Raw genomic sequence first — 26089 nt, 5'->3', positions numbered from 1 at the left:
ACCCTCATTCCACAAACAGATAGACATCCTTGCATTATTTGGTACAGTTTCATTATTTGGAACTGTATCCCCATCAAAATTCCTATATTAAAGCTCTAACCCAATGTGGCTATATTTGTAGAGATAGATAGCTTTTAGGAGGTCATTTAGGTTACATGAGGTACTAAGGGTGGGGCCATGCTCTAATCCCTGTAGGACTGGTGATGGTGTAAGAAACACATGCACACCTGGAGGAAAGGTCCTGTGAGCAAGCCAAAAAGAAAGCCTAGACCATGTTAGCACCCTGATGACTTGACTCCCAGCTTCTAGTTCTATAACAAAATAAATGCCTGCTGTTTAAGCAACCCAGTCTGTGATGTTCTGTTAAGGTTGCCAAGCAGACTGATACAGGGTTACCTTTCCAAATTAAAGACTGAATAGGGTCTGTGTGTGTAGATGGAGCGAGAAATGGGAGTAGGAGGGCTGCACTGGTTATGGAACCATGTTTTTGCTTGCCTCACCTCCTTCCTAATTTACACTTTTTGGACTGTGCTCTTTGGACAGTAGAGCAAGGGTCCCCAAACACACATTAGCACTAGAAGGAAGCCTAGCAATCATCCCAGTTAACCTGTCACTTGACAGACTTGTAAGGTAGAATGAGTCCCTAGGGCCCCAGCTCCAGCCACCACCCTATTTGATCTTCCCCAAAAGACCTTCTACCTGAGCTAAAAGTGCTGCCAAATGCTCATAGGCCTGCTGGGAAACCGCTGCCCATGAGCAGAAGAGGGACACATTCACAGGATCCAACACTATACCTACCCTACAAAGTCAGACATGGAAAGGGTGTGTCCTCTCTCCTGCCAATTGTGTGGGCTTCTTGCTCTCCATAACCTACACCGGTCCAGGGGTGGAAATCACAAAGAATTTGACCTAACAGAAACCTCAACTACTTCAGAATCTGGGCATCCAGAGCAGGCTGCTGAAACTGCTCAGACAAGAATTTCTAGGCACAGTAGTGACTTTGGTAGGTGATAAACCACCCACACTCTAGAGTTTTATTTATAGACAGCAAAATCCCACTTTAATGCCTCACAACTAAAACAGGATTTTGAGACAATATTTCCCTAACTGCTCCCAGGAACATCAAAGTTCTGTGAAATGTTCACAGTTTCATTAAGGTGTGTGTGGGGGGAAAGGCTACAGAATTTTTTTCTTCTAAGATTTATTTTATAAACATGTAAGAAAAGTTCTAGATGTATGTTGTTGGTCAAATTGCACAATAACAATCTGTCTTGAAGCAAATGTGCTAGTATCAAAATTACCAAAAGCATTCTCCCTTTTTTTTTTTTGTGGTACTGGGGCTTGAATTCAGGGTCTTGTGTTTGCTAGGCATGTGCTTTACCACTTGATCTACCCTTAGAAAAACTGTTTTACCTTCTAACTTACTTCCTGTTATATAAGGTTTAAAAGCAGATACTGCTGCATGAGACTTATTTGTGTAGCAGTTAATTAATTTGGGAAGCCATGACTTGTTGCTGACTCTAGCCAAAGTGCATGTTAGCATTTCACCATAACCTTGACAATGCTCAGCACGCAAGTGTGAGGAATGCTGCTTCAGGCAGAAGAGCTGATGCTGGGAGGGAAATGTTTCTTGTCTCCTGTTCTGGAGTGCTATCACTTTCCTCACACACAGGACCAGAATTTAAGAACTGGCCCAATGGTACATCTTTGGGGCCTCTCACCTTCCTGGGCAGCTGAATGCTTTTCTAAAAAATATTCTAGACTATCTGCATCATTTCCCAAAAATTCTTTGTAGAGCTCATAGGGCTTCAGTTCAGATTTGAGAAGGTTATTACACTTTGATATTGATTGAATCCTATATTTAATGAGAACTTTTTTTTTTTTGGCAGTACTGGAGTTTGAACTCAGGGCCTCACACTTGCTAGGCAGGGGTTCTAACCACTTGAGCCACTCCTACCAGCCTATGAGAACTTTTCTTATGCATAGTGTATACACCACTGCATAATCTTCCCCTTTTTGTATCCAGTGGTACTGTCTAGAATTAGACTAGCCTGCAGATAATAGTGCCAGAGTTGGCTGGGTCACTGCAATTCCTGAGCAATTCTGAAGCACTATTTATTCTGGGTTAGCCTGATATAAGGATACCGAGAAAACAACATGAAGACACCTGATCATTAGGAGCTCACATGCTAAAAGGAAAATAAAATGGGAAAATAAGACAATGTACATGGCAGAAAAATAAGGATTGGCTTGTAAAAGGACCCAGGGCCTCAGAGGATGGAAATGCTCCTGAGGCTGGGGATTTACAAATTCCATAAATGTTTATGGAGGACCTGCTAGGGGCCAAAAATCACAGTAGACCCTGGAAAAACCCCAATGAACAAGTCAGACATGGTCCCTGCTCTCACAGAGCTTACAGTCTAGCAAAACAGACAAACTAGGGATAGGAAATTATAATCTAGGTATGTAGGTGTGCTGGGTTGGGGTATAGTGATACGGCGTTGTATACACACTTCATTTAGTAAAACACAATAGTATTTGAAAAGTTAATGGAAAAAAAAGGACAAAGAGAAAGAAAAACAATTGCATGTTGCTTGGACCATTCCACCCTCAGTCCCCATCCTTCCCTCAGGGACCCCAGGCAGGCGGGAAGACTTGGGTAAGCCCTCTAATGCTCCTGTAGCCTAAGCCTCAAGCTCCTCAAAAGTGACATTCTTGCTGAGCGTGTACTTCTAGCATCTAAAAGTAAATGAGCTTTGCACAACATGGCCCTAACTGCAGGGCCAACTACTTCACCTGCTGCTCAACCAAAGAAACAGTGATCTATTCTCATATAGGTAAGAATTGATTACAATGATTTTGTACTGCTGGTCTTCAAATATGACACCTGCCTTGAGATTTCCAAGAGGAATTTTGATTATACTCAATTTTTATCTTAGGTGCTTAGACTTTATAACCTAATCCTGAAATCAGCTAAGGTTTCTTCATGGCAGTACCATGGGACACACACAAAGAACCTTGGCTCTGCCTCCTGGAAGGGTCCCTAAGGTCGCAAGGATGAGAGGGATAAAGGAAGGGGACTGAGATGAGAGGGCGGAAACATATAGCTGGGAATGCGTAACTACAACCTGGAAGGTCAGAGAAACCAAGATGGACCTGGGAGCTAATGGCACATGACAGGGATAAATAAGGAGAAAAGGTCAGAGATCCTGCCACAGGCTACATCTTGACTAGCTTCATAAGCCATCAAATAAGCATAGAATTTATTCCAAAGGTGATGGCGAAACTCTGGAAAGATTTTAAGCAAAAAAACAAAAGGATCAGATTTACATTTAAGAAAACTCATCTTGAAGCATGAAGAAGAGCTGATGGTCACTACTAGTCATTAGAGAAATGCAAATAAAAACTACAGTGAGACTACTTTATACTGGAAAATAACAAGTGTTGGTAAAGATGTGAGGGAACTGAACCCCTCATACATTGCTGGTGGGAATGGAAAATGATAGCTGCTTGGGGAAACAACCTGATAGTTCCTCAAAAGATCAGAGTTACCATACAACCCAGGAATCCCACTCCTAGGTATAAACCCAAGAATAATGAAAACACATGTCCATGAAAAAACACATGTTCATAGAAACCTATTTATAAAAGCTATAAAGTGGAAACAACCTAAATGCCCATTAACTGATGAATGGGTATATTCATACAATGGAATGTTATTTAGCAATTAAAAAAAAAATGAAATTCTGATACATGCTATAACATGGATGAATCCTGAAAATACTTCAAGAAGCCAGACACTGATACATAGCATGTGACTCCATTTATGAAATGTCCATAACAGGCAAATCCATAAAGACAAAGATTATTTAAAAAAAAAAAAAAAAAGATAAAGACTAGTAGTTGCCAGGGGTTAGGAAAAAGGAAGAATAGGAAGTGACTACTGATGGATGCAGGATTTCTTTTTGGTGATGAAAATGTTCTAAAATTGACATAGAAATCGTTGCATAATTCTGTAAATACACTAAATCCACTGAAGTGTACACACTAAATGGGTGAATTGTACCCTATGTAAATCACATTTCAATTTAGCTGCCAATAACAATAAAAGTTTGTCTTGGCTACAGTGTGCAGAATGGAGGAGAGTTGGGGAGGAGGCTACTATTCAGAGGGAGTGGGACAGAACTTGAACCAAAGGGAAGGATTCAAAGGATCAGACTATATGGGGACCAGGGAAGGAAGGTTTACATCTTGCGGTGGGCTTCACTAGTTCTCTTGGGTACCTGATACCTCTCCCAAGAGGGAGAGCAAGAAACAGCAATGAGGTATCTGTAATTATTGTCAAGCAGCAAAACTGTATTTAAAATCTATATGTAAGGACAAAGCCCACATGTACAGAAAGCACCCTAGTTGCCTGCAGCAGTCCTCACTATCCACACTCACCCTAAGCTCCAAAGACAAGACTGGGTATACTGGGCACAATAAGATGTAAGATCTGAGTGACTGAGTGCTAGCTGGAGAGTGAGGAAGGCTAAGAAGGCCAATAACCTTAGGAAGCAAAATCCTTAAAGCTACCTTTCTGTGTTCTTTCCGCTATGGGAACTGCAAGCCTCCCAAAGTGAGTATTTTTCTGGGTTAGATAAAAGACCAAGTTTTGAGTGCACCCTCTCCCACACCCCCTTCATAATGTCTTCCCTGATCTCTAGCAGGAGTCTTGTGAGTTGTGAAAGGTCCTGGGACAAGTGGGTATGAGCTACTGGTGGGAAAGGGCCATGTCTGGGAAACAGAAAAGTCTATGAAGGGCATTTCTAAACTCTGAGGGTCCATGTCAGGTGAAACCACAAGGACATCTTTAAGCCACCAAACTACAGACTGTAATCTGATGGGGATAAGACCCTGTCTATAATCTCATGCCTGCCCTGGTTGTCTTCTTGGCCACTTACAACAGAAAGCAGTGCTGCAGCCACAGCTTTGAGAAGAATAAACCACCACTGATAGGCACCAACTAAGCCAGAAGCTCAGTAACAACTCATTCATTTACAAGATGGGAAAAGCAAGGCCCAAGTCAATGAGGCAGGGCCAGATGTATCAAGCAGTCCAGCTCTCAGACCCTTGCAGTTCATACTCTATCAAACCCTGAGCCGTCTTCCTAAGAACCTGGCTCTGAGCTGTGTTCCTTACAGAGTAAGAAGAGCTGAGAAACCTTGAAGGCTTCGGTCTCTATCGGCGAGAAGCCAGAACCACTTCTTTTTCCAGAATCCTAGGAAGCTGAAACATGTCATGGTTATATGCTACCATCTTTCTAGGGGGAGTGGTAGTGGGGTGGAAGATAAAACAGTTTTTCTTACAACTCTCTCAAGTCTCACAGCCCTTTATTAGCAACACTGTTCTGTTCTGCATTCATTTGAACCAGTGTACTTAGCCATCAACATGACATCAGCTCAGCCACAAGTCAAGTATTCTAGGATCCAGGGTTGCACTGGGTACAAAACAATCCAGGCAGGTAATGAGCTGTGTGACATCACAAAGGGACAAAGACTCATTACTGTTCTAATGAACTGAAAGGAAATGCTATTTTTAAGCCTGCAGAGGAATACAGTATTAAATACTTCAAAATAAAAATCAGACAGGAAGACAAAATAATCTACCTCCTTTTTATGGTAATAATCTGAAAGGAGCTTAAAATTTTCTGAAACTGTTCTCTTATTTACCAGTTTTGAAGAAGTCTTCAGCTATAACTTGGAAACATAAAGAATAAATTATCAATGGATCACTTCTAAAGTAATAATAAACAGTAAGATTCCCATCTCAGATGGATAGATTTTTTTTTTCCTACACTGGCCAAAAAGCAAGCTGAACTCTATGTACAACAAACAGACTATACAATTAGGATTATTTAAAAATAAGGAGACTCCTCTCTTTGCCTTCTTCCAAAGTATATAATATATATTTAACAGCACAAAAGACACCACTTGACCTTCCCCTATAGCCAACAGGAAGGATTTCCACATATAAAAATTAAAAATTTAAACTTTTAAGTCATTAATATTTTTTAAACATAATACAGACTTAAAAATTGTTCAACATTAACCCATGACTCCACCCCTAGCACATGAATCAACCCCAAATCCAGAAGTCACAGCTGTTTGTTCCTAAAAATCCCACAGCACTGAATTTGATCTTAACATCAAACTGACAGCCAATAAAAGGCCCTAATAGAAATCCCCAAGGAAGGAACAGAAGCACGATCAATTGGAAGTGAGATCGCTGCTGTGTCTCTTATCTACCTGGGCGTCAGGTGCACCTCTGAGGTCAGGTCCGTGAAATTCGGCCCCCACACTAGGGTCCTGGAAGAGTGAGCTGGCTGCTTCCCTCATCTTCCCCCTCGAAGGCTGTCCAGTAAGCACCTGGGAATTGACTTTTCTTGGGAAAAGGGTGCTGGTAACAGCTGTCAGGGCCAAGGCAATAGTGAGAAGTTCAGTTCTCTGCTCTTTGGATGAACTGTGTAAAACATTTCCTTTAAAAGACACAATGTTAAAAATATTAAGAAAAATGTCTACAAAATCTGGAGGGCTGCCTTTTTCTCAAAGGGTAAAGCTTGTGGGGTGTGGGAGAAGTGAGGGCCCAGAACTATAACTCTGCAGCAATAGAGATGCCCTTCAAAACTTGTCACTCTTAGGATGTCTTGCTGAAGCAAGAGCTAAGGGTGACTGTGTGAGTAGGAGGGAGGGGCGCCAACTCCTGCAGGGGAGGCTCCTAGTGTGCGCCCCACAGTATGCAACAATGTCAGCCTACGGCAGCTGCCACAGGCCAGCGCATCAGGACTCTGCCTCTGAACCAGAGCTGCTTTCCCGACTAACTTCAATCTGGAGAGATGGTAAGTTATCTAACCGGCTCTTCTTTTGGCGAGACTGTTCTTTCTCCTTAATGAGAGCCCCCCACGCCCTTTGCAGCTCAGAATCATCTTCCTCAGTGTTGGGTGCCCTGTGAACCACTTTCTTCATATTCTTTTCTTTGGTCTTGGGTGCAGATCCTAAGCGAGTCCATAAGCTACCTGTTTGGGTGAGAAGACATTTTAGTTTGGCAGACGACACTGAGCACCACAGTAGTTCTGAAGAAGCAGGGGCACTGCCAACATCTAACATGCAGGAAATATGTGGTCTGCAGCACTCGTAGCCACTATCTGCAATGGAGGGATGGGAACCCAATGGGAGATGCTCGTTGGAGGTACCAAGTGCTCCCACCTTATGCATAAGATAATAACCTGAAAGGCTTTTTCCTGCCATATCTGCTCCTCCCAGGTGAGACTCCTCATGCCTTATACCACTTTGTTTTGTTAGGAAACTGCCAGCTCTAGGGACCCACTGCACTATGAATGACTTTCAGATTTCCAGGCCACTATCCATTAATTTTTCTTGGGTGGGGGTGAGGGAGGCTGGAGTTTGAACTCAGGGCTTCATGCCTGCAAAGAAGGCACTCCACTGGTTGAGCCACACATCCAGTCCATTTTGCTCTGGTTATTTTGGAGATAGGGTCTTGCAAACTATTTGCCTAGGCTGACTTCAAACCACATTCCTCTGGATCTTAGCCTCCCAAGTAGCCAGAATTATAGGTGTGAGCCACCAGTGCTCAGCTTCCATTAATTTTTAAAGTATATTCTGTTAAAATCTAATGTAAGAGAATTAAGTGTTTAGAACTTTATAGTATAGAATACTATAAGGCAATTAAAGTTTTATTTACGAAGAGTATGCCAATGTTGAAAATGGTTATAATAAAATCCTGTATGAAAAGGTAGGATGTGTAGGTGGACCCTCCCCCCGACTCCCCCAAAAAAGTGTGTGGCCTCTGTGGCTGGTCTGCTGTGCTTGAATCATGACACAGATACCTAGAGCTGGCAGAGTGGCTCAAGTGGTTGATCACCTGCCTAGCAAGTATGAGGCCCTCAGTTCAAATCCCAGTACCACCCCCTCACACAAAAAAAATGTGATGAAGACTGGAATACACACATGAAACTAAAAGCTATTTGTGATAAACTGAAAGAAGCAGGGATGTTGTATTCTTTCTTACTTTCTAAACTTTACTGTTAGCATTATGATGACAATGACAATAATGATAATGGAAGAGGAAAAGTCACTTATTTTTGGCATGTGTTGCTTCCTGCCTCTCCTTTAAAAAAAAATGTTATTTCTTAGCACATATAGTAGTGTACAGGGGGATACATTGTGACATTTACACATGTGCTTACAATGTACCTTACTTAAGATTCAGACCCCTGCCTCTACTTCTATGCTACAAACATTACCCATCAGTTTGAAGTGCTACTTACCTGATTTCTTCTCCCGTGTATCAGAGTAGAGGCCTTTAACATCTTGCCTGGGAACCCCTAGCCTACTATGTACATCTGAAGAGGGCTCTCTCCGGACCACTGGGTTACTATTAAAAGCCTTTTCTGGAGAATATGGTCTTTTTCCTAATCGCTGGCGAATATCTAGAAAAAGAAAAAGTACTACTGTCACTAAGCATGCGCGCTATCGGTACTGTTGACTTGAAATCTTTTCCCAAGTGAGAACACAGGACCTGACTAATCAGGCTTCCAAAAATCTTTCTCTCTTCATAACTGGTCTGGATCCTCCTAAGAAAACTCAGAGGCAGGAGCTATCAGAAGGGGAAAAGAAAAGAGCAAGCTCCCCAAGGGCAGAACCACCCTCTTTGAATATCTAAGTAGTTCTCAAAAAACTTGTTACATTTAACCAGTAAATATAATGAGACTGGCAAAAACAAAGGATAAAGGCAACATGGCCCAAACAAATGTGCAAAACAGCAACGCCAGTCCCACGTTCATTAGCAAGGACCTTATGCTGAAACTCCTCCCATCTCACTCACACCTCTCCCAGAGAGTGGCACCCACCTCCCTGGTCACTCAGGCTGAGTTGCCTCCTAGTCTTCTCTGCCTTTCCCCCCTTACTTCTCAATCCTGAGCCTTTCTTCTCAAGGTGTCCTACAGCTCATTCTCATCCTTTCTGTCTCCACTCTCCCTGATCTAGTTCAGGTCTTTGTTACTTGACTCTACCACATTCCACTCCAACCCAAAGTTATCATTCAAAAACAGGTATAAGATCAGGTTACTTCCCACCTCAAAAAACAAAGTTTGTCAACTAAAATCCTATCCCCCGCCACTAAAGCTTAGCTGTGAGGCCACTTCCTCTAAGAAGCCTTTCACAGTTCTCCCAGTAGATCCCCAGCAGCTCCTTCAAAGACTTCTCACGTGCCAGCTGGGATGGTACTCAGCAAGTATACCACTTATCTGCTATGAGTGTTTGCAGCAAAAAATGACCCAGTTCAGTGCAGTGGCTCACACTTGTAATTCTAGGCAGATACTTTTACTGCCTGAGCCACTCCACCACACCCCTCTATTGTTCTTGTATATAGTATACCAATAAAATACTAAAATAATTTGTTTTGAACAAAAATACTGAAAACTGATTTTGCCAAAGTCTGAGTATTTTTCATGTTCCCAAATCCCAATGCCTACCCTAAAAGTCAGATGTAATGAACAAGGACAATTAAATCAGCTCAAAAGCATTTTATCCAAGAACCTAACTCTGCCACAATTTGCCCTCTGGAGCTCAGAATGAAGCCCAGGAACGATAGATAGATAGATAAAAAATAAATACAATACCTGATTTAGTATTGCTGACTGGTGGCCGTGGATGTGAGTGCTGACGTTTTTCATCTAACAGGTGACGGACATCTACAAATTTCTCAGGTGGCAACTTGTTCCCAATTCGGTTTTTGATATTGCTAGTGGTTATACTATCTGCTCTCATGGAGTTCCTTTAAAAAAAAAGAAGAAAAAAAGTCACAATTTATGAACTTCAACTGTTGAGGTCCACGCAATAATATACTTCAGAGAAAACAATTTAGGAAACCTAATCTAATAGAGCCAACATTCACTTATAAATACCACACATTACCACAATTATTAATAACTTTCTTAGGGAAACCATTACCAACATGCTGGGAAGAGACTGGTAGGTCAAGCAGCCTACTGAGCTCCTAGGATGGTTTCCCTAGGAAAACCTGTACACTATCACAGAACACGTAACTACAGGTTCCCTTCTCCTGAGACAAACAAACATTAAGCAGAGGTCTGCAAAGAGCTTGGGGCTCTCTTTACCCCAGCTGAGATCTGGTTGTAGTCTAGACATGATAAGGTCTACAATCTCCTTCTTCTTTTTTGTTTTGTATGTGGGATTGAACTCAAAGCATGCTATCACTTGATCCATGCCCCCAGTCCTTTTGCTTTTAGTTCTGTTTTTTCAGGTAGGGTCTCTCTCTGGAGCTAACTCTGCCAAGGCTGGCTTCAGACCTTGATCCTTCTATCTCTGCCTCTCAGTAGCTGGGATTACAGATGTGAACCACCACACCTGGCTACAATGCTGTTATTGAAAGAGCAGACTTCTCTGTCAATGAGATCTGCTAGGATCAGTATTATTTTGCCAGAACGTTCTACTGTAGACTTCCGTGAAAACTGCAAATAAAGATGTGAACAAACCATACAAAAAAACCAGCACAAAAAGGTTGTTTTGCTTGCCCATGTATATCACCAAGAACATCTTAAGAGAGAATCTAATCCTTGGGAGTTCTGGATATATTATCTGCACTACAGAATCTACTCATCCCAACTAGTAACTGAAGGAAAGCACATTAAAATGACTGTGTTTTTTATTCATGAAATCAGCAAAACTTAGGAAGAAGAGTGATACCTGTGGTATCACTCCACCGGTGATGAGCAGTTTCATGAGTAAAACCCTCTGGAAGGAAATCTAGCAATACCATATTTTTAAATACACTATTTTTTACAGTAACTATACTTTGAGAAATTTATCTAGTTAATTCAATAGTAAGAAAATAGAAACCTAAATGTCCATCAATAAGGGATTAAATAAAGCCAGACATGCTGGTGCATATCTATAATCCCAGTACTTGGGAGACTAAAGCAGAAATACAAACTATATAGTGAGACCCTGTCTCAAAAAACAACAAAAAAAATGATGACACTTTCAAACAATGGACTATACATAGCTGAAAAAAAAAATAACCAAATGAATACAGGTGGTTTTCACTTTCTGTACTATCTGTAGTTAAATAACAATGACCACTGCTTATATAGAGGAAAAAAATCAGATGCTTTTACAAAGAACTGAAAGTATAATAAAACTAATTATAAAATTAAGAGGAATTAAGCCTGTGATTAGTATTTAAAATCAACATAAAGGGTGGGATATAGTTAGGTGGTATAGTGTTTGCCAAGCATGAACAAGACCCTGAGTTTACTCCTCAGCACCACCAACCCTCCTCCCCAAAAAAACCGAACAAATACATAGAATTTTAAAGCTAGTATTGATAGAAAGAAAAAATATTTTTACCTAATACTTTTCAACTGAGATTCCACTTCATCAGCATACATAGTCATTTTCATGCTTTTCTTTGGTGAAGGAGTAGAAATCATTTTCAGCTCCAGATCATAGTCCATTTCATCTGAATCTGAGCTGCTAGCACTGGATCGTCTGGATGTGCTCCGCTCACGAGTCTGCTTGAGAGTTGGGAGCTCCTCATGATACTCTACCACCACCCTGTCATCTGCATCCATGTCCTGGTCTTCCTCCTCATCCTCCTCCTCTTCTTCCTCCTCCTCAATGGGTTCCTCAGGAACATTCACTAATCCTGAAGAAATTTAACCAAAATAATTAGGAAAAGCTTAGACTAAAACTAACAAGTATGATTTTCTATTCAATATCAGTGAAAAAATCCCATCTCTGAGATTCTATTGGCATACTATCTATTAACAATGCCAACCTGGACACCATTCTGATGCCTACAGCAGGAGAATGATTAGGTAAAGTATAATCTAGCAGCCTAACTCCGTATTATAAAGCCATTTAAATACAAGCAATACTAATTCACAAGTTTGGAATTTGTAAAATCAATACTCCAGGTATTCTGAAGGTCATTTATGGACATGTGCAGAGCAACAAAAAAATCTGAGTCATTGGATATGCTTCTTCCCAGCTGACTTCAAACAAAGACTAACACTCTACCTTCTTGTTTCATCTCTCATACTGTAAACAAGTATCCTTTTCAGTCTATTGACTGCAAACACAAAAACGTTTTTTGAATTTTTGTGCTTTTTATTGATGATTTCACTGTTTAAAGTGGCTCCCAAATATAGTGCTTAAGTGTTGTCTAGTGGTGTTTAAGTTCAAGAATGCTGTGGTGTGCCTTATGAACAAAATGTAACAAACCTCATTCAGGCAGGAATTACAGCACTGTTGGCTGTGAAGTTAATTTTAATTAAACAAGTGTATACAATAAATAAGGTGTCTTTAAGCAGAAAAACTGGTACAACAAAGTTATTTATTGATCAGTTGATGAAAACAATGTGACCAGAGGCTTTGTATGGTTCAGTATTTGTTAATTCAATGTTTGCTGTGACTTCATACCACATAACCACCCCAAATACTAAAAATCAACTATTAACTTTAAAGTACATGGGAAATGCTTATGATAAGCAGAAGATATATTTATAAGAATTACAATATTTATTATGAAAATAAAAGAATGGGAAAAATGTAAAATGAAATCAGTTGAAATAGTGTGCTAGAATTAATAGGGTCAATTTCCTTTTTAATATCCTTAATATGAATATAAAGAGTAGAAGGTAACAATATCTTTTTAGTGAAAGTGATAGTAAAATTTGTTAGGAAAGGAATAGGGTCATCTCTAGAGAGAGAAGAGAATGTCTGGTAACAATATTTTAAAGTAACTGAAATTTGAAAAGTGTAACTGTGTAACAGAAAGATATATGCATTATTAATATGCACATTTCAAACATACAATCTGAACATAGGCATTAAATAAAAAATATATATATACTTCATCTCTTCCTGTCCCATTCCAATGACACACGTGTGCATATTATTCTGTTCGTATGATAACTTGACTAGTTTAAAGCATGTAGAAGATTCCACATGTTAAGTTTGAAATAAAAAAATTTTACAAAACATAATTAAAATGATTTCTTTAAATAAGCATAAAAAAGAAAAAGAGAAAGGAAGCCAAAGTTGTGATAGAACACTTTTTTGTGGCATTCATGTAAAAGCCAATAAGCCTAAAGAACTCAACACAGAAATCTATTTACATTACTAGAAAAGGAACAGAAAAATCAGTCCATCTGATAAAACAATTACATTTTTTTCATGAAGTTGCTGATATTAATAGAAAAATTAGCTTCCTAAGAAAAGTTTTATTTTAATTTTCTCTATGTCACATTTGGTCTTTTTTTGTTAGAACAACTTTATAAACTCATTTGACCTCTTTGTATGGGCAATTTAAAATTAACTGTGATTTGACTTACTTTCCTATATGTTGGCAGAGGGTGAGGGCAGGGAAGAAAGGATGATAAAGTTTGGAACCTTAAAAGATTGTATTAAGAATAAAAGTATGATTTCGAGAGCCAAACATGTGTCTACCCAAGAGCTGAGCAGGCAACTACCAGAATGTCGGTGTTTATATGATGTCAAGCCAAGGTCATCCCCAATCAGGGCTCTCTTCTTAATCACATCCCGCTGAATGCGACGGGAATGATATCTTCGCTTCCTGCAACATTGTCAAAATAAGCACATTATCAGAAACCAATAGGAAGATACTGAAATCCTTCAGTAAATTTAAACTGTGTACTGACACGTTAGGTGCTGAAACAGAAATACTTTAAAATGAAACTGAAGCACTTTACCACAGTTAAGAAATGGGAATTCTTCCCTCTTGTCTTCCTTTCAGTCCACGTGAGGTTCTGAAGGACTCCACCACAGAATACCAACTGAAGGATTAAGAAAAGCTTAAAGTGCACACCCGTAATCCCAGCTACTTGGGAGGTAGAAGCAGGAAGATCCCAAGTTCAAGGCCAGTCCAGGCAAAAAGTTCAACAGACTCCATCTCAATCAATGCTAGGCTGTGGTGGTACACATCTGTCATTATAGCTACACAGGGAAGCACATATAGGAGGGTCAAAGTCTAGGCTGGCCCAGGCACAAAGTAAGACCCTATCTCATAAATAACCAATATGAAAGGGGCAGATGGAGTGGCTCAAGTGATAAACAGCTTGCCTAGCAAGCAAAAGGCCCTGAGTCCAACCCTCAGTACTGCCAAAAAATTTTAAAAATAAAAAGAAATTTAAAGGGTGGAGGTGTAAATCAAGTACTAGAGTGCTTACCTAGCAAGTGTGAGAACCTGGGTTCAACCACTAGTACTACTGCAAAAAAAAAAAAGAAAGAAAACTTAAGCACTACTTAAATTATTACTTTAAGGTTTTGGACTCACCATGAATTGCTAAGAATTCCTTTCATGCCTCCATAGTTTGGATTCCCATATTTCATGTAATACTGACTTCTTCTGGCTGCTCCAAGTTCCTTTTTGTCATCTAAAAATTAATATAACAGTTACATAGGATTTCCTATAGGTATAAAGACAATATTGAACAATTTTAAGTAGCTATATATTCCATAGCTGGTATCAGATCAGTGCAATCTACCAACAAACAAGGAAAGAACTACTATACACATTCCTGCTCTGAGAGTATACTAAGGTAGTACAGTGTGGAGGAAATAAGAGCAAAATATAGAGAAGACTTAGGTTAAACTGCTGTTTAGGATCTCACTACCTTGGCAGAGAATTTACTATGAGACAAACAAACAATCCAAGATATAGAGTTCTATAGGTAGACATGTGGGCCAGTGGTAGAACACTGGCCTGCATGTGTGAGGCCATGAAGATACAAGGTTCTAAGAAGCAGTAGGACAGTTTTTCAGAAGAGGTGGTGTTTTCATTGTCCCCTGAAAGATACTTATTTCTGAATGGCAAACATTACAGTATCTGGGTATGGTGACTCCTCCCTGTAATCCTAACTACTCGAGACAGAGACTGGGAGAATCAAAGGTTCAAGTCCAGCCCAGGCAAACAATTTGCAAGCCCCCATCTTAAACAATGAAAAGCTGAGTGTGGTAGTGCACCTGTGCCTGTGAGAAGTGTAAATAGAAAAAAGCAATATCCTACCTCAAAGATAACTATGCCAAAAAGGGCTGGAGGCATGGCTCAAGTAGCAGAATACCTGCCTAGTAAGTACAAGGCCCTGAGTTCAACCCCAGGTATCAAAAACAAAAAAAACCACCAACACAGAATAAGGGTTAAAGAATCAAAGTATACACAAACCCATTTACTTTTTCTAGCTTCTTATGATATTCCTCAAAATGACTAAATAGCACAGTGGGTCAGGTACAGTGGTTCAAACCTGTAATTCCAGCTACTTGGGAGGCAGAGACTAGGAGTACTGTACAAAAAACTAGTAAGACCCCTTCTCAACAAATAAGCTGGGTGTGGTGACATGCACCTGTAATACCAGTTACATGAAGGCTGTAGTTAGGAAGATCACAGTCTGAGTCTGGCTTTGTGACCAAAAAAAAAAGGACTCTTTCTTAAATAAATAAATAAATAAAGCAAAAGAGGGCTGGGCTGGGAGATGGCTCAGGTAGAATGCCTGCCTACGAGGCCCTGAGCTCAAACCACAGTACTTAAAAAAAAAAAAAAAAAAGTCAGGTGCCAGTGGCTCACACCTGCAATCCTAACTACTCAGGAGGCAGGAGGCAGGAGGCAGAGAGCAGGAGGATCACAGTTCAAAGCCAGCCCCAGGCGAATAGTTTGTGAGATTCTACCTCGAAAATACTCAAGACAAAAAGGGCTGGCAGAGTGGTTCAAGTGGTAGAGAGCCTGCCTAGCAACACAAGACCCTGAGTTCAAACTACAGTACAGCCAAAAAAAGGGGGAAAAACAGGAAAACAGCACAGTACTATACATCTAGAATGCATTTAAATAACCACATAAACTAGTAAATGTGGAAAAGAACACATTTGCCATGTTAAAATGCCAGTTAACAGGAAAGGTGATCAGTGATCACATATTTATCAAAAGCAGTAACACGAAGGCCTTTAATGGATCCTTGGGCATTCTTTGACTACAAATGACAAACAGCACTGTAAATGTATTCAGCAGTACAGCTAAATGAAGTATCAGTTAGCATGTCCACCCCCACAAAAAAAATAAATAAATAATAGACAAGCTCACCATCTCCTTGGAGAAATGATTGGTTCCAGATTTGTGGGAGGTAAAGTATAAATTGAGTGTAGAAAAACAAGATGACTTACTGTGCTGTAAAGTCAGAAAGTGCCTGAAGAATCATGATGCATATCAACACAATTTGAAGGGGGTTCTAGGCCAAATCCAAAAAATTTTGTGAATCAAAATAATAGCAAGAACCAACAAGAATTCACTGAATGAGAATCCATGAGTCTAAACCAAAATATGTAAACAGATAAGGGGAAAGTTTTTTCCTAGAGCCAACTGCCAACTAATAAACGATAGTAAGAAGGTCGTCAAGGGACCTAAAGCTACTGCATTTAAGTGTGATGAACAACGGGCTATTCATATAGTCTTCAAGTATTTCTCCACCAATTTTTAAATTACAAATGGATTAACAGATGACTTTACAGTTGAAAAACCCGGCAATCACTAGCTTAACCAAGTGAGATGAGTAAACTGCATGTAGCTCCTGATCTGATGAACTGAAAATGACACCACCTCACTTCTGCAGTATTCTTGCCTCACATATGCAACCTGAATTTAATTAGGAGAAAAACATAAAACAATCCCAAACTGAGGGACATTTTATAAAATAATGAGCCTATATACTCTAAAAATGTCTCAGTAAGGACAACAAAGCAAAGGAGTAGTTCCAGATTAAGGGAGAGTAAGGAGACATGGCATCTGTAAGTAATCAGTCCTGGAGTGGATTCTAGATGTGTGGGTTAAGGGAATAAAAAAAAAAAAAAAATACATATTTTTGGAACAATTGATGAAATCTAAACACCTCTATGAATTAGATAATAGTAGGATGTTAATGTTAAATTTCTGGATTTTGGTAACTATACTGTAGATAAGACAATGGCCTTGTGTTTCAGAAATACATACTGAAATATTTAGAGGTAAAGGGCTGTTAACTATAACATTCTCAAATGATTAAAACAATGAATGTATACACTGTATATATAAATATACATGTGTATTTTTTAAATCCCATCAAAAATCAGTGTGCATAAAGTCTTATGAAGATCAGAACTGAAAGGCATATTACTGATGTGTATCCAGGAGGATTATTGCTACAATAAAAAGTGCAATTTTTTAAAGTTTCCTAATTTAGATGATAGATAACCGGCTGAAAAATGTATGGGGCAAACAAATTTTAATAGAAAATTACTTACATCAGCTAAAAATCACAAAAGTTAAAAAAACAGCCTCCTTCCCTCCCTTCCTCCCTCCCTCCCTCCCTCCTTCCTTCTGCGGCATGGGGGACAGATTTGGAACTGAGGGCTTTGTGCTTGCTAGGCAAGTGTGCTACCACATAAGCCATGCCTTCAGCCCCTCCTGCTCTGGTTATTTTGGAGATAGGGTCTCACTTCTTGCACAGGCTTGCCTGAATCATGTCCTCCTCTTTTATGCTTCCCACTGTCCTAGGATGACAGGACACACACATCCATCCCACACCTAGCTTTTTTCCATTGAAGTGGGGTCTTGCAAACTTTTTTTGCTGCGGCAGGCCTGGCAATCCTCCAAATCCCAGCCTCCCAAGTAGCTAGGTTTACAGGTGTAAGCTACTGCACCAGGCTTAATGTTCACGTTCCTTTTTTTTTTTTTTAGCGGTACTGGGGTTTGAACTCAGGACCTCATGCTGGCTAGGCAGGTGCTCTACCACTTGAGCCGCTCCATCAGCCCTGTTTTGTGCTGGGTATTTTTGAGTTATAATCTCATGAACTACCTTGCCCAGGCTGGCTTCAAATTGCAATCCTCCTGGAACTCTGCCTCCCAAGTAGCTAGGATTATAGGCATGAGCCATAGGTGCCCAGTAATTTTCACTTTCAAAGATAGAAATTCCTTCTCAGAGAAGTACAAAGGGCCAATAAATACATTAAAAAAAGTTCAAAATCTTTAGTCATCAGGAAAATGCAAATCAAAATTTGAGATTCCATCTGACTACAGTCAAAATGACTATAGGAAGAAAACAAAAAGCAACAAATGTTGGAGAGGATATGTGGAAAGAACCCTTATATGCTATTGGTACAAATGTAAATTAGTCCAGTAACTATGAAAATCAGTACAGAGATTCCTTTGGGTATATGACAAGGAGTGGTATAGTTGGAATGGTTCCAACTATACCACTCCTTGTCATATACCCAAAGGAATCAAAGTCAGTATACAATAAAGAAACCCATATATATTGCAACACTATTCACAACAGCCAAGTTATGAAATAAGTGTAGGTGCCCAGCAACAAATATATATATTAGGGTTGGGGGCATGGCTCAAATGGTAAAGTTCCTAACTAGCAAGTATAAAGCCCTGAGTTCAAACCCCAGTATTATAAAAAAACACGCACGCGCACACACACATACAAACACACACATGTATATATATTCCTTCTCAGTCAGCAAGCCATTTTTTTCATAAACACAGAATATTATAGGGTTTTTTTTGTTTTGTTTTGTTTTTTTTAAGCAGTTCTGGGGCTTGAACTCAAGGCCTACACCTTGAGCCATTCCACCAGCTCTATTTTTGTGATGGATTTTTTCAAGATAGGGTCTTCCGGACTATTTGCCCAGGATGGCTTCGAACCGTGATCCTCCTGATCTTGGCGCCTAGCCAGATTATAGTTTGAGGGAACTTTAAGATTACTTGATATAAATTCTAGTCAGAGACAGATATCACTAAATAATTCTCAATAATTTATCATTTTCACTGAAAATAAATAATCAATATCAAATACCAAATTTACCTTTAGTAGCAAATCTCATGAATAACCTATTTCCTTTAGCAAGTTTGTTAGCTGGACGAAGATCGTTTCTTAACAGAGACTCTTCTTCTACCTGAGACAATGTGTCCAACTTAAGAAAAAAAGAGCATTTTCAGTGTCAAAATTAAAGTCTTTTTTGTAAACAAGTTACCATTAAGAAAGCACTTTACCATTAACATTCACCACACTATAGCACTAATTACTCCAAGAATTTTGAAGTCAGAGGTCTTCTATGATCACCTTGCCTAAAAGAAGTCTCCACATTCTACCCCTTTATCCTTCTTTACTTTTCTTCTTAGAACTTGTTACCTCCTAACATTATATATCTGTGTATCTGGGTTCTAAGAACATCAGAACTTTGTTTTGCTTAATGACTATCCTTAGCACCTAGAATTTGGTACACAATAGCCACTTAATATTTAAATATTTAAAGTGAATATATTCAGCTAGGCATATAGCTCAGTGGTAGAGCACTTGCCTAGCATGCCGAAAGCCCTGGGTTCAATCACTAGTACTGCAAGAAACAAATTTTTAAAAATATACTCTAATATTTCTAACAATAGTACATAATCCACTAAGAAATATGCCACTACTTGCTTTTGCTTTTCTGTGATGCTGGTGATCAAACCCAGGGCCTCACACATGCTAAGCAGGTAGCCTAATACTAAGATACATATCCAGCCCTAATTGCTTTTTCTTAATTCTCCTAATTAGATAACACTTAAAATATTTCTCAATAAAACCACTTTGTTTTATGCAGAAGTATAAGTACTATTCTAAGATCCCAAGATAAACTGTTATATCCACACAAACTTAAAAGGCCAAGAGTATGGTACATACATGCTCAGAAGTTTTCAGGGTAAAAGCTAGAGGAAGAATACAACTTACTAATTATTTAAGCCTTAAATTAAAAAGACAGTAAGCATTGTTTTTACAATAAAACCTTATGGATATCTTTGCCCTATTACAAACCTCTACATCACTGGAGTTCTCATCTTCAACTTCTCCTTCTTCAGCCTCTTCATCATCTGAACTGTCTTCCTGCTTGTCTAAAATGGAATGTGAGGGACAAGATGAACTTTAACATAACTCCATTTCATATAATTTTAAAACTCCAGTATTTTCTACTGTTATTTACTAAAGAGCCAAAGCATCACAGTTCACTGGAAACATCTGATAATGAGATGCTATCTCTACTTAGAAACCCAAAGGCCCAAACCAGATTTGTGTAAAGAATAGTGCTTTCGAGCCAATGTTCCATCTTTACTGTTCAGCTACCTTTTTTACTTTTCTCAGATGACTTGTCTTCATTGGCATCTCTGCTTCTTATCTTATCCTGGGCTGGCATAGAGCTCATATTAATAAGGGCTCGTGTAGCTGTCATTTCATCCAGCCAAACCACATTACCTAAAATAAAATGTAAAGTAAAACATCACACCACATCCAAATAGTAAGTTTCTTGATGGCAGATTCTGCATCACAATCATTACCACAACTTCATCTAGCTGTAGATTGTCATCAGTAACTGTAGAAACCAGCTAATGAAAAGAAGCATTAAAGTGGTGGTAAAACCTCTTTGATGAACTTAGCTGAATAGTGCACTCACAAACTGTTATCCTAGATACTCAGAAGCCAGATCAGGAGGATCACCATTCGAAGACAGTCCAGGCAAACAGTTCACAAGACCCTACCTTGAAAATACCCAACACAAAAAAGGGTTTGCGGATTGTCGTAAGTGGTAGAGTGCCTGACTAGCAAGCACAAAGCCCTGAGTTCAAACCTCACTACAACCCAAAAAAAAGAAAAAAAAATTTACTATCTCTGTTATCTCTGTGTGGGAAATGAAGGTCTAAAGACTTCTGTTACTAACAGGTCATGTAGCCCTTGGTAAGTAACTTTCTCTGTTTTTCAGTTTCTAATGCACAATATGAGGTAGTTGAACTAGATATTTCCAAGGGTCTCCCAACTCTAATATCCCTTACTAAAATTTACGTGATTTAAATTAGGAGTTGCAAACTATAACTCACAGGCCAAATCCAGCCTCCACCTGTTACGTATATTTGTACCAGCTTTATTTAGGTATAATTAACGTATAATAAATTATGTATCTACCACCTGGTTTTGTAAAGAAAGTTCTACTGGAACAGCTGAACTGTTAGTTTAAATACTGTTTATAGATGCTATCCCAACAGAGCTGAATTGATACAACAGGGACCATATAGTCTATAAAGCCTAAAATATCTACGATCTGGCCCATTAAAGAAAAAAGTTTACTGACTCTTGATTTGGATAGTGTAAGTTAAGCAGAAAGAAAAGAGAAGAAAAACCTTTTATTCAGTCATGTTTCTTCCTTCTATGTATACACTGAATCGACATCTTCAGGGAGCAGTTGAAAAACTCACCGGCTATCTACCTAGCAGGCCAGCCAACTGGCAGCAAGTAAAGCCAGACTAGAAATGAAGACAAGGAGCCAGAAAAGTGGTTATCAGAGGTGAGGCCAGACTTGGAGTCAGAAGCCAAGTTAAAAGTAACATGTGGCTCACAGGCTGAACTCCCAGGTTAGGGTAAGCAGATGATGTCCCAAAATATATAGTACAAGGCAAGTAGAGGTGAGCAGCCTTGCCCCGGCATCAGAGCACTCCAGTCTAGGTCTAGGTCAGAGATACTGAGAAAGGTCAACCCTCTGAGTAACACGGCAAGTAGCAATCGCAAAGTTCAAAGCCTTGAAAATGCAGCACCAAGTCTAAATAGTTGCATACACCCCTTTTTGGAGAAACAGTGAGTGTTAAAGAGGTTTCAATCAAGTATACTGGACTCAGAGGTTAGCCTGGCCCAAAAGACCAAAAATCGTATGTTCTCCCTCATATGTGGACATTAGATCAAGGGCAAACACAGCAATGGATTAGATTATGAGCACATGATAAAAGCAAGAGCACACAAGGGAGGGGTGAGGATAGGTAAGACACCTAAAAAACTAGCTAGCATTTGTTGCCTTTAACGCAGAGAAACTAAAGCAGATACCTTAAAAGCAACTGAGGCCAATAGGAAAAGGGGAACAGGTACTAGAGAAAAGGTTAGATCAAAAAGAATTTACCTAGAAGGTAACACCCACGCACAGGAAATCAATGTGAGTCAATGCCCTGTATAGCTATCCTTATCTCAACCAGCAAAAACCCTTGTCCCTTCCTGTTATTGCTTATACTCTCTCTACAACAAAATTAGAGATAAGGGCAAAATAGTTTCTGCTGGGTATTGGGGGGGAGAGGGAGGGGTCGGAGTGGGTGGTAAGGGAGGGGGTGGGGGCAGGGGGAAGAAATGACCCAAGCCTTGCATGCACATATGAATAATAAGAGAAAAAGGAAAAAAAAAAAAGTATACTAGACTCAGATGCCAGCAACCAACCCTGTAAGAGTGTGCATCACCCCTCTCAGTGACTTGGAATTCCATGAGATATGAGCTAGCAAACTGGCTGAGAAATAGTGGGTCTCATCAAATGGGTAAATTTTTTTCCTATGCTAAGGGCAGAAGTTAGACATGAAGTAGTCGGAGCCACATCATTCACTATTCAGACAGCAAAAACTCAAAAATCATGAACAAAAGCAGAAAACTTAGGTGTACTTACAGGAAGTGTCATCCAACCATTCGATGTGAGCTGGAGGATATTCTTTAAAATAGGAAAAGATATCCTGGGTACTCATCTCATCTACTCCACAAATGTAGATTGTCTCCAGTCTCACTTTGGGGATTGCTAGAAAAACAAGACAGAATTTCCCCACTTGCTATTGAACATCTCATTAGTATTCTTTTATGACAGCTTAAATAACATATGCCTAATTGTAAAGCTCCTGCCTAGCCGAAAAAAGAAAAGAAAAAAGATAACATGTCTATAAAAGAACAATTTTAAAAGAAACAACTATCTCAAAAGTACATGAAACAAAATGGTAAGGTAAACTTGTTATTTTCATCACTGAACAACAGCATTAAACAAATGACTTAATTCAGAACAGGCTTGAGAGATGAAATAAATGGTGCTGGTAAAACAGATGACATGTATCTCCCCACATTAACCTGCAGTAATCAAAGCAATACTAAACTCAACAAGACAGCTGACAGAGGTGGCTCACATTGTAATCTCAGCTACTTGAGAGCCAGAGACCCCATCTCTTCTAACAAAAAGCTGGACATGCTAGTGTAGGCCTGTCATCCCTGCTAGGTGGGAAGTGTAAATAAAAAGACTATGGTCCAGGCTGGCCCAGGTATAAATGTGAAGTCATATCCCAAAACATAACTAAAGGACTGCAGGTATGGCTCAAGTGGTAGAGAGCCTGCCTACCACATATGAGGCCCTGAGTTCAAACCTCAGACCCATCACACACACACACACAAAAAAAAAAAAACCCTGAGAAATACGCAATAATGGAGATAATTCTGAAATAGACACTGCCCCTGAATATATCAAAGCAAGAAACTAGCATAAAGTTAAGCTACATAGCATGGAATAAGAAACCCTAAAATATTAAGAAAATGACTCAAAATTAAAATGGCCAACAGACATAAACAGACAAAATTTACATAAAAGGAAATATTAGCAGCCAATAGACATATGAAGACATGGGTTGACCTTCCTATTAATCAGGAAAATTCCCATTAAAAGAAGATACTAGTTTCCACAGAGCAGATTTTATGAGTTTCAGGATAAAGTGCTGACAGTGTGTGAGGAAGAGCGTACCCCTCTGCCAGCGGAAGTATGGACTGACATAGTCACTCTGAAGGGCAAACCAGGATATTTAGTACATATCCCAAAGATCTTTGAATTCTATTCATCAGCATCCATCCCAAACACACACACACACACACACACACACACACACACAAACACAGGTTTACAAAATAGCTCACACAAAGATGTTTGATGCAGATGTTCACTATTTCTAACAGCTGATAAGAAATAAATTATGGCTTATCCATATTAAATGAATCACAGTTTACTCATGTGATAAATATAATGTAGTGAAAAAGCAAAGAAATAATTTAAAACAAGTTGTAGAAAATTGCAATGTGATGAAAAAACAATACCACACACTTTCTAAGGTACATACTTGTATACACAAGTAGCTAGAAAAAAGTCTGGTCTGATTCACACTCCACTGAGAATAACTGTTACCTCTGGGAAGGGAGAATGGCTGATAGTTGTGGTCAAAAGGAACTTTAGCCTTATCAGAATTGTTAAGTTTTCCTGAATTTTAAAATACCTGTATATGAATGTCCACTACTTTAGTTTTATGTTTAATTCCTTAAAAGATCTCAGGCAGGGACAGACAGGGAAAGGAAAGTGGACTGGGCGGGAGTGAGGGTGGGGTGGAGGAAGGCAAGAGAGAGTATTTGGGAGGGTGGACTCAAACAAAGTATTTATGGAAGTGAAAGAGAAGCATATTGATCTGAACAATTAATAGGATTAATTAAAAAAATCTCAGGCAAAAAAAAATTCCATATAAAAATGGAGTCCCTGTGATCTCTCTACATCCTTCTCTACCTTCCTTTTATGAAGTAATTCTGTCAAGAATTCAGTGTTCAGTACTCAAGTATGTTTTTAACTGATACACAGAAACATAAAACCATTCAAAATCCTTGTTTTCAGCCTTTTGACATAAATATACGATACATAATTGTTATCTACAGTCACCCTACTATACAATACCACACTGAGAGCTTCTTTCTCTTAACTTAAATCCTTTCATCTCCAGTTCCATCCATGTTGTCATAAAGGATAGGATTTCATTCTTTTTTATGGCTGAACAGTATTCCAGTGTGTATAAATAGCACATCTTCTTTACCCATTCATCAATGACAGACACTCAGCTTAACTCCATATCTGGGCTATTATGAATAATGCTGCAATCAACATGAGAGTGCAGATGTCTCTTTGACACACTGATTTCAATACCTTTGGAGATATACCCAGTAGTGGGATTGCTGGATCATATGGTAGTTCTATTTTTATATTTTTAAGGAACCTCCATCCTGTTTTCTGTATGGCTACACTAACTTACATTCCCACTAACAATGTATAAAAGTTCCCTTTTCTCCACATCCTTGCCAGCACTTGTTATCAACTCAAAATGGAATAAAGATTTAAATGTAATGGGGCCAGGTGTGGTGGGACACTTGTGAAACTTCAGCTGCTCAAGAGACAGAGATCAAGAGGATGGTGGTTCAAGGACCCCATTTCAACTAACAAGCCAGGTGTGGTGACACTTGCCTATGGTTCCCAGCTATGGAGAGGTGTAGATAGGAGCATTTGGCTGAGATCGGTCCTTGGCAAAAACACAAAATCCTATCCAAAAACAGCTAAAATGGCTGGGAGATGTGGCTCAAATAGTAGAGTACCTGCCTTGCAAGAGTGAGGCCCTGAGCTCAAACCGCAATCCTGCCAAAAAAAAAAAAAAAAAGATTTAAATGTGTGATATGAAACCACTAAAAGAAAAGAGGTGAAATGCTGTAGGACACTGGGCCATATTTATTTATTTTATTTTGTAGCAGTACTGGGATTCGAACTCAGGGCCTTACACTTGCTAGGCAGGAACTCAACCACTTGAGCCTCTCGGCCAGCCGCTGAAGGACACTGGTATGGGCAAGAGTTTTTTGGGTAAGACCTTCAAAAGCAAAGTTGGATTATATTAATTCAAGAACTTCTGGGAGCTGGGGATGTAGCTCAGTGGTTTAGTGTTTGCCTAGCATGCATGAGGCCCTGGGTTTGACCCCCAGCACCCCCCCAAAAAATAAATAAAATAAAAAGAAAAAACTTCTATACAGCAAAGGAAACAATCATCAGAGTGAAGAGACAACCTACAGAATGGGAGAAAAATATGTGAGAACTGTATCTCCAGCAAGGATTTAATATTCAGAATACGTAAGGAACTCTCAACAACTCCACAGCAAAAAATATATATATACATATTAAAAAATGGGCAACGGACAGGAGACTGAGATTCAAGACCAGCCTGGACAAAAAGCTCACAAGGCCCCATTTCAACAGAAAAAGCTGGGTAGTGGAGCATGCCAGTCACAGCAGCTATAACAGAAGCATAAATAGGAGGATCGAGATCCAGGCAGGCCCAGGCAAAAAGCAAGACC

At 39.4% G+C, this 26089-nt stretch overlaps 1 protein-coding gene across 4 annotated transcripts in view; it reads right to left on the bottom strand.

Annotated features, from left to right (window-relative positions):
* The window catches only part of Ncbp3 (nuclear cap binding subunit 3), a 41468-nt gene that overhangs the window by 2134 nt on the left and 13245 nt on the right, over positions 1-26089 (bottom strand). For 2 of the 4 annotated variants that reach the window (XM_074047172.1, XM_074047174.1), the window contains exons 4-14: positions 22578-22703; positions 20234-20362; positions 19928-20004; positions 18938-19046; positions 14380-14479; positions 13556-13659; positions 11430-11727; positions 9680-9834; positions 8327-8488; positions 6892-7054; positions 5356-6448 (exon numbers count right to left, since the gene is read on the bottom strand). In XM_074047172.1, coding sequence (XP_073903273.1) covers positions 6340-6448; positions 6892-7054; positions 8327-8488; positions 9680-9834; positions 11430-11727; positions 13556-13659; positions 14380-14479; positions 18938-19046; positions 19928-20004; positions 20234-20362; positions 22578-22703 — 1532 coding nt within the window. In that variant the 3' untranslated portion in view covers positions 5356-6339. Of the gene's footprint in view, positions 1-5355; positions 6518-6891; positions 7055-8326; positions 8489-9679; positions 9835-11429; positions 11728-13555; positions 13660-14379; positions 14480-18937; positions 19047-19927; positions 20005-20233; positions 20363-22577; positions 22704-26089 lie in introns of those variants that run through there. The other 2 variants (XR_012438783.1, XM_074047173.1) reach the window with 2 other exon arrangements.

Source organism: Castor canadensis, chromosome 11, assembly GCF_047511655.1.
Source record: "Castor canadensis chromosome 11, mCasCan1.hap1v2, whole genome shotgun sequence".
Lineage (NCBI taxonomy): Eukaryota > Metazoa > Chordata > Mammalia > Rodentia > Castoridae > Castor > Castor canadensis.
This window is presented reverse-complemented; position numbering and strand designations above follow the sequence as displayed.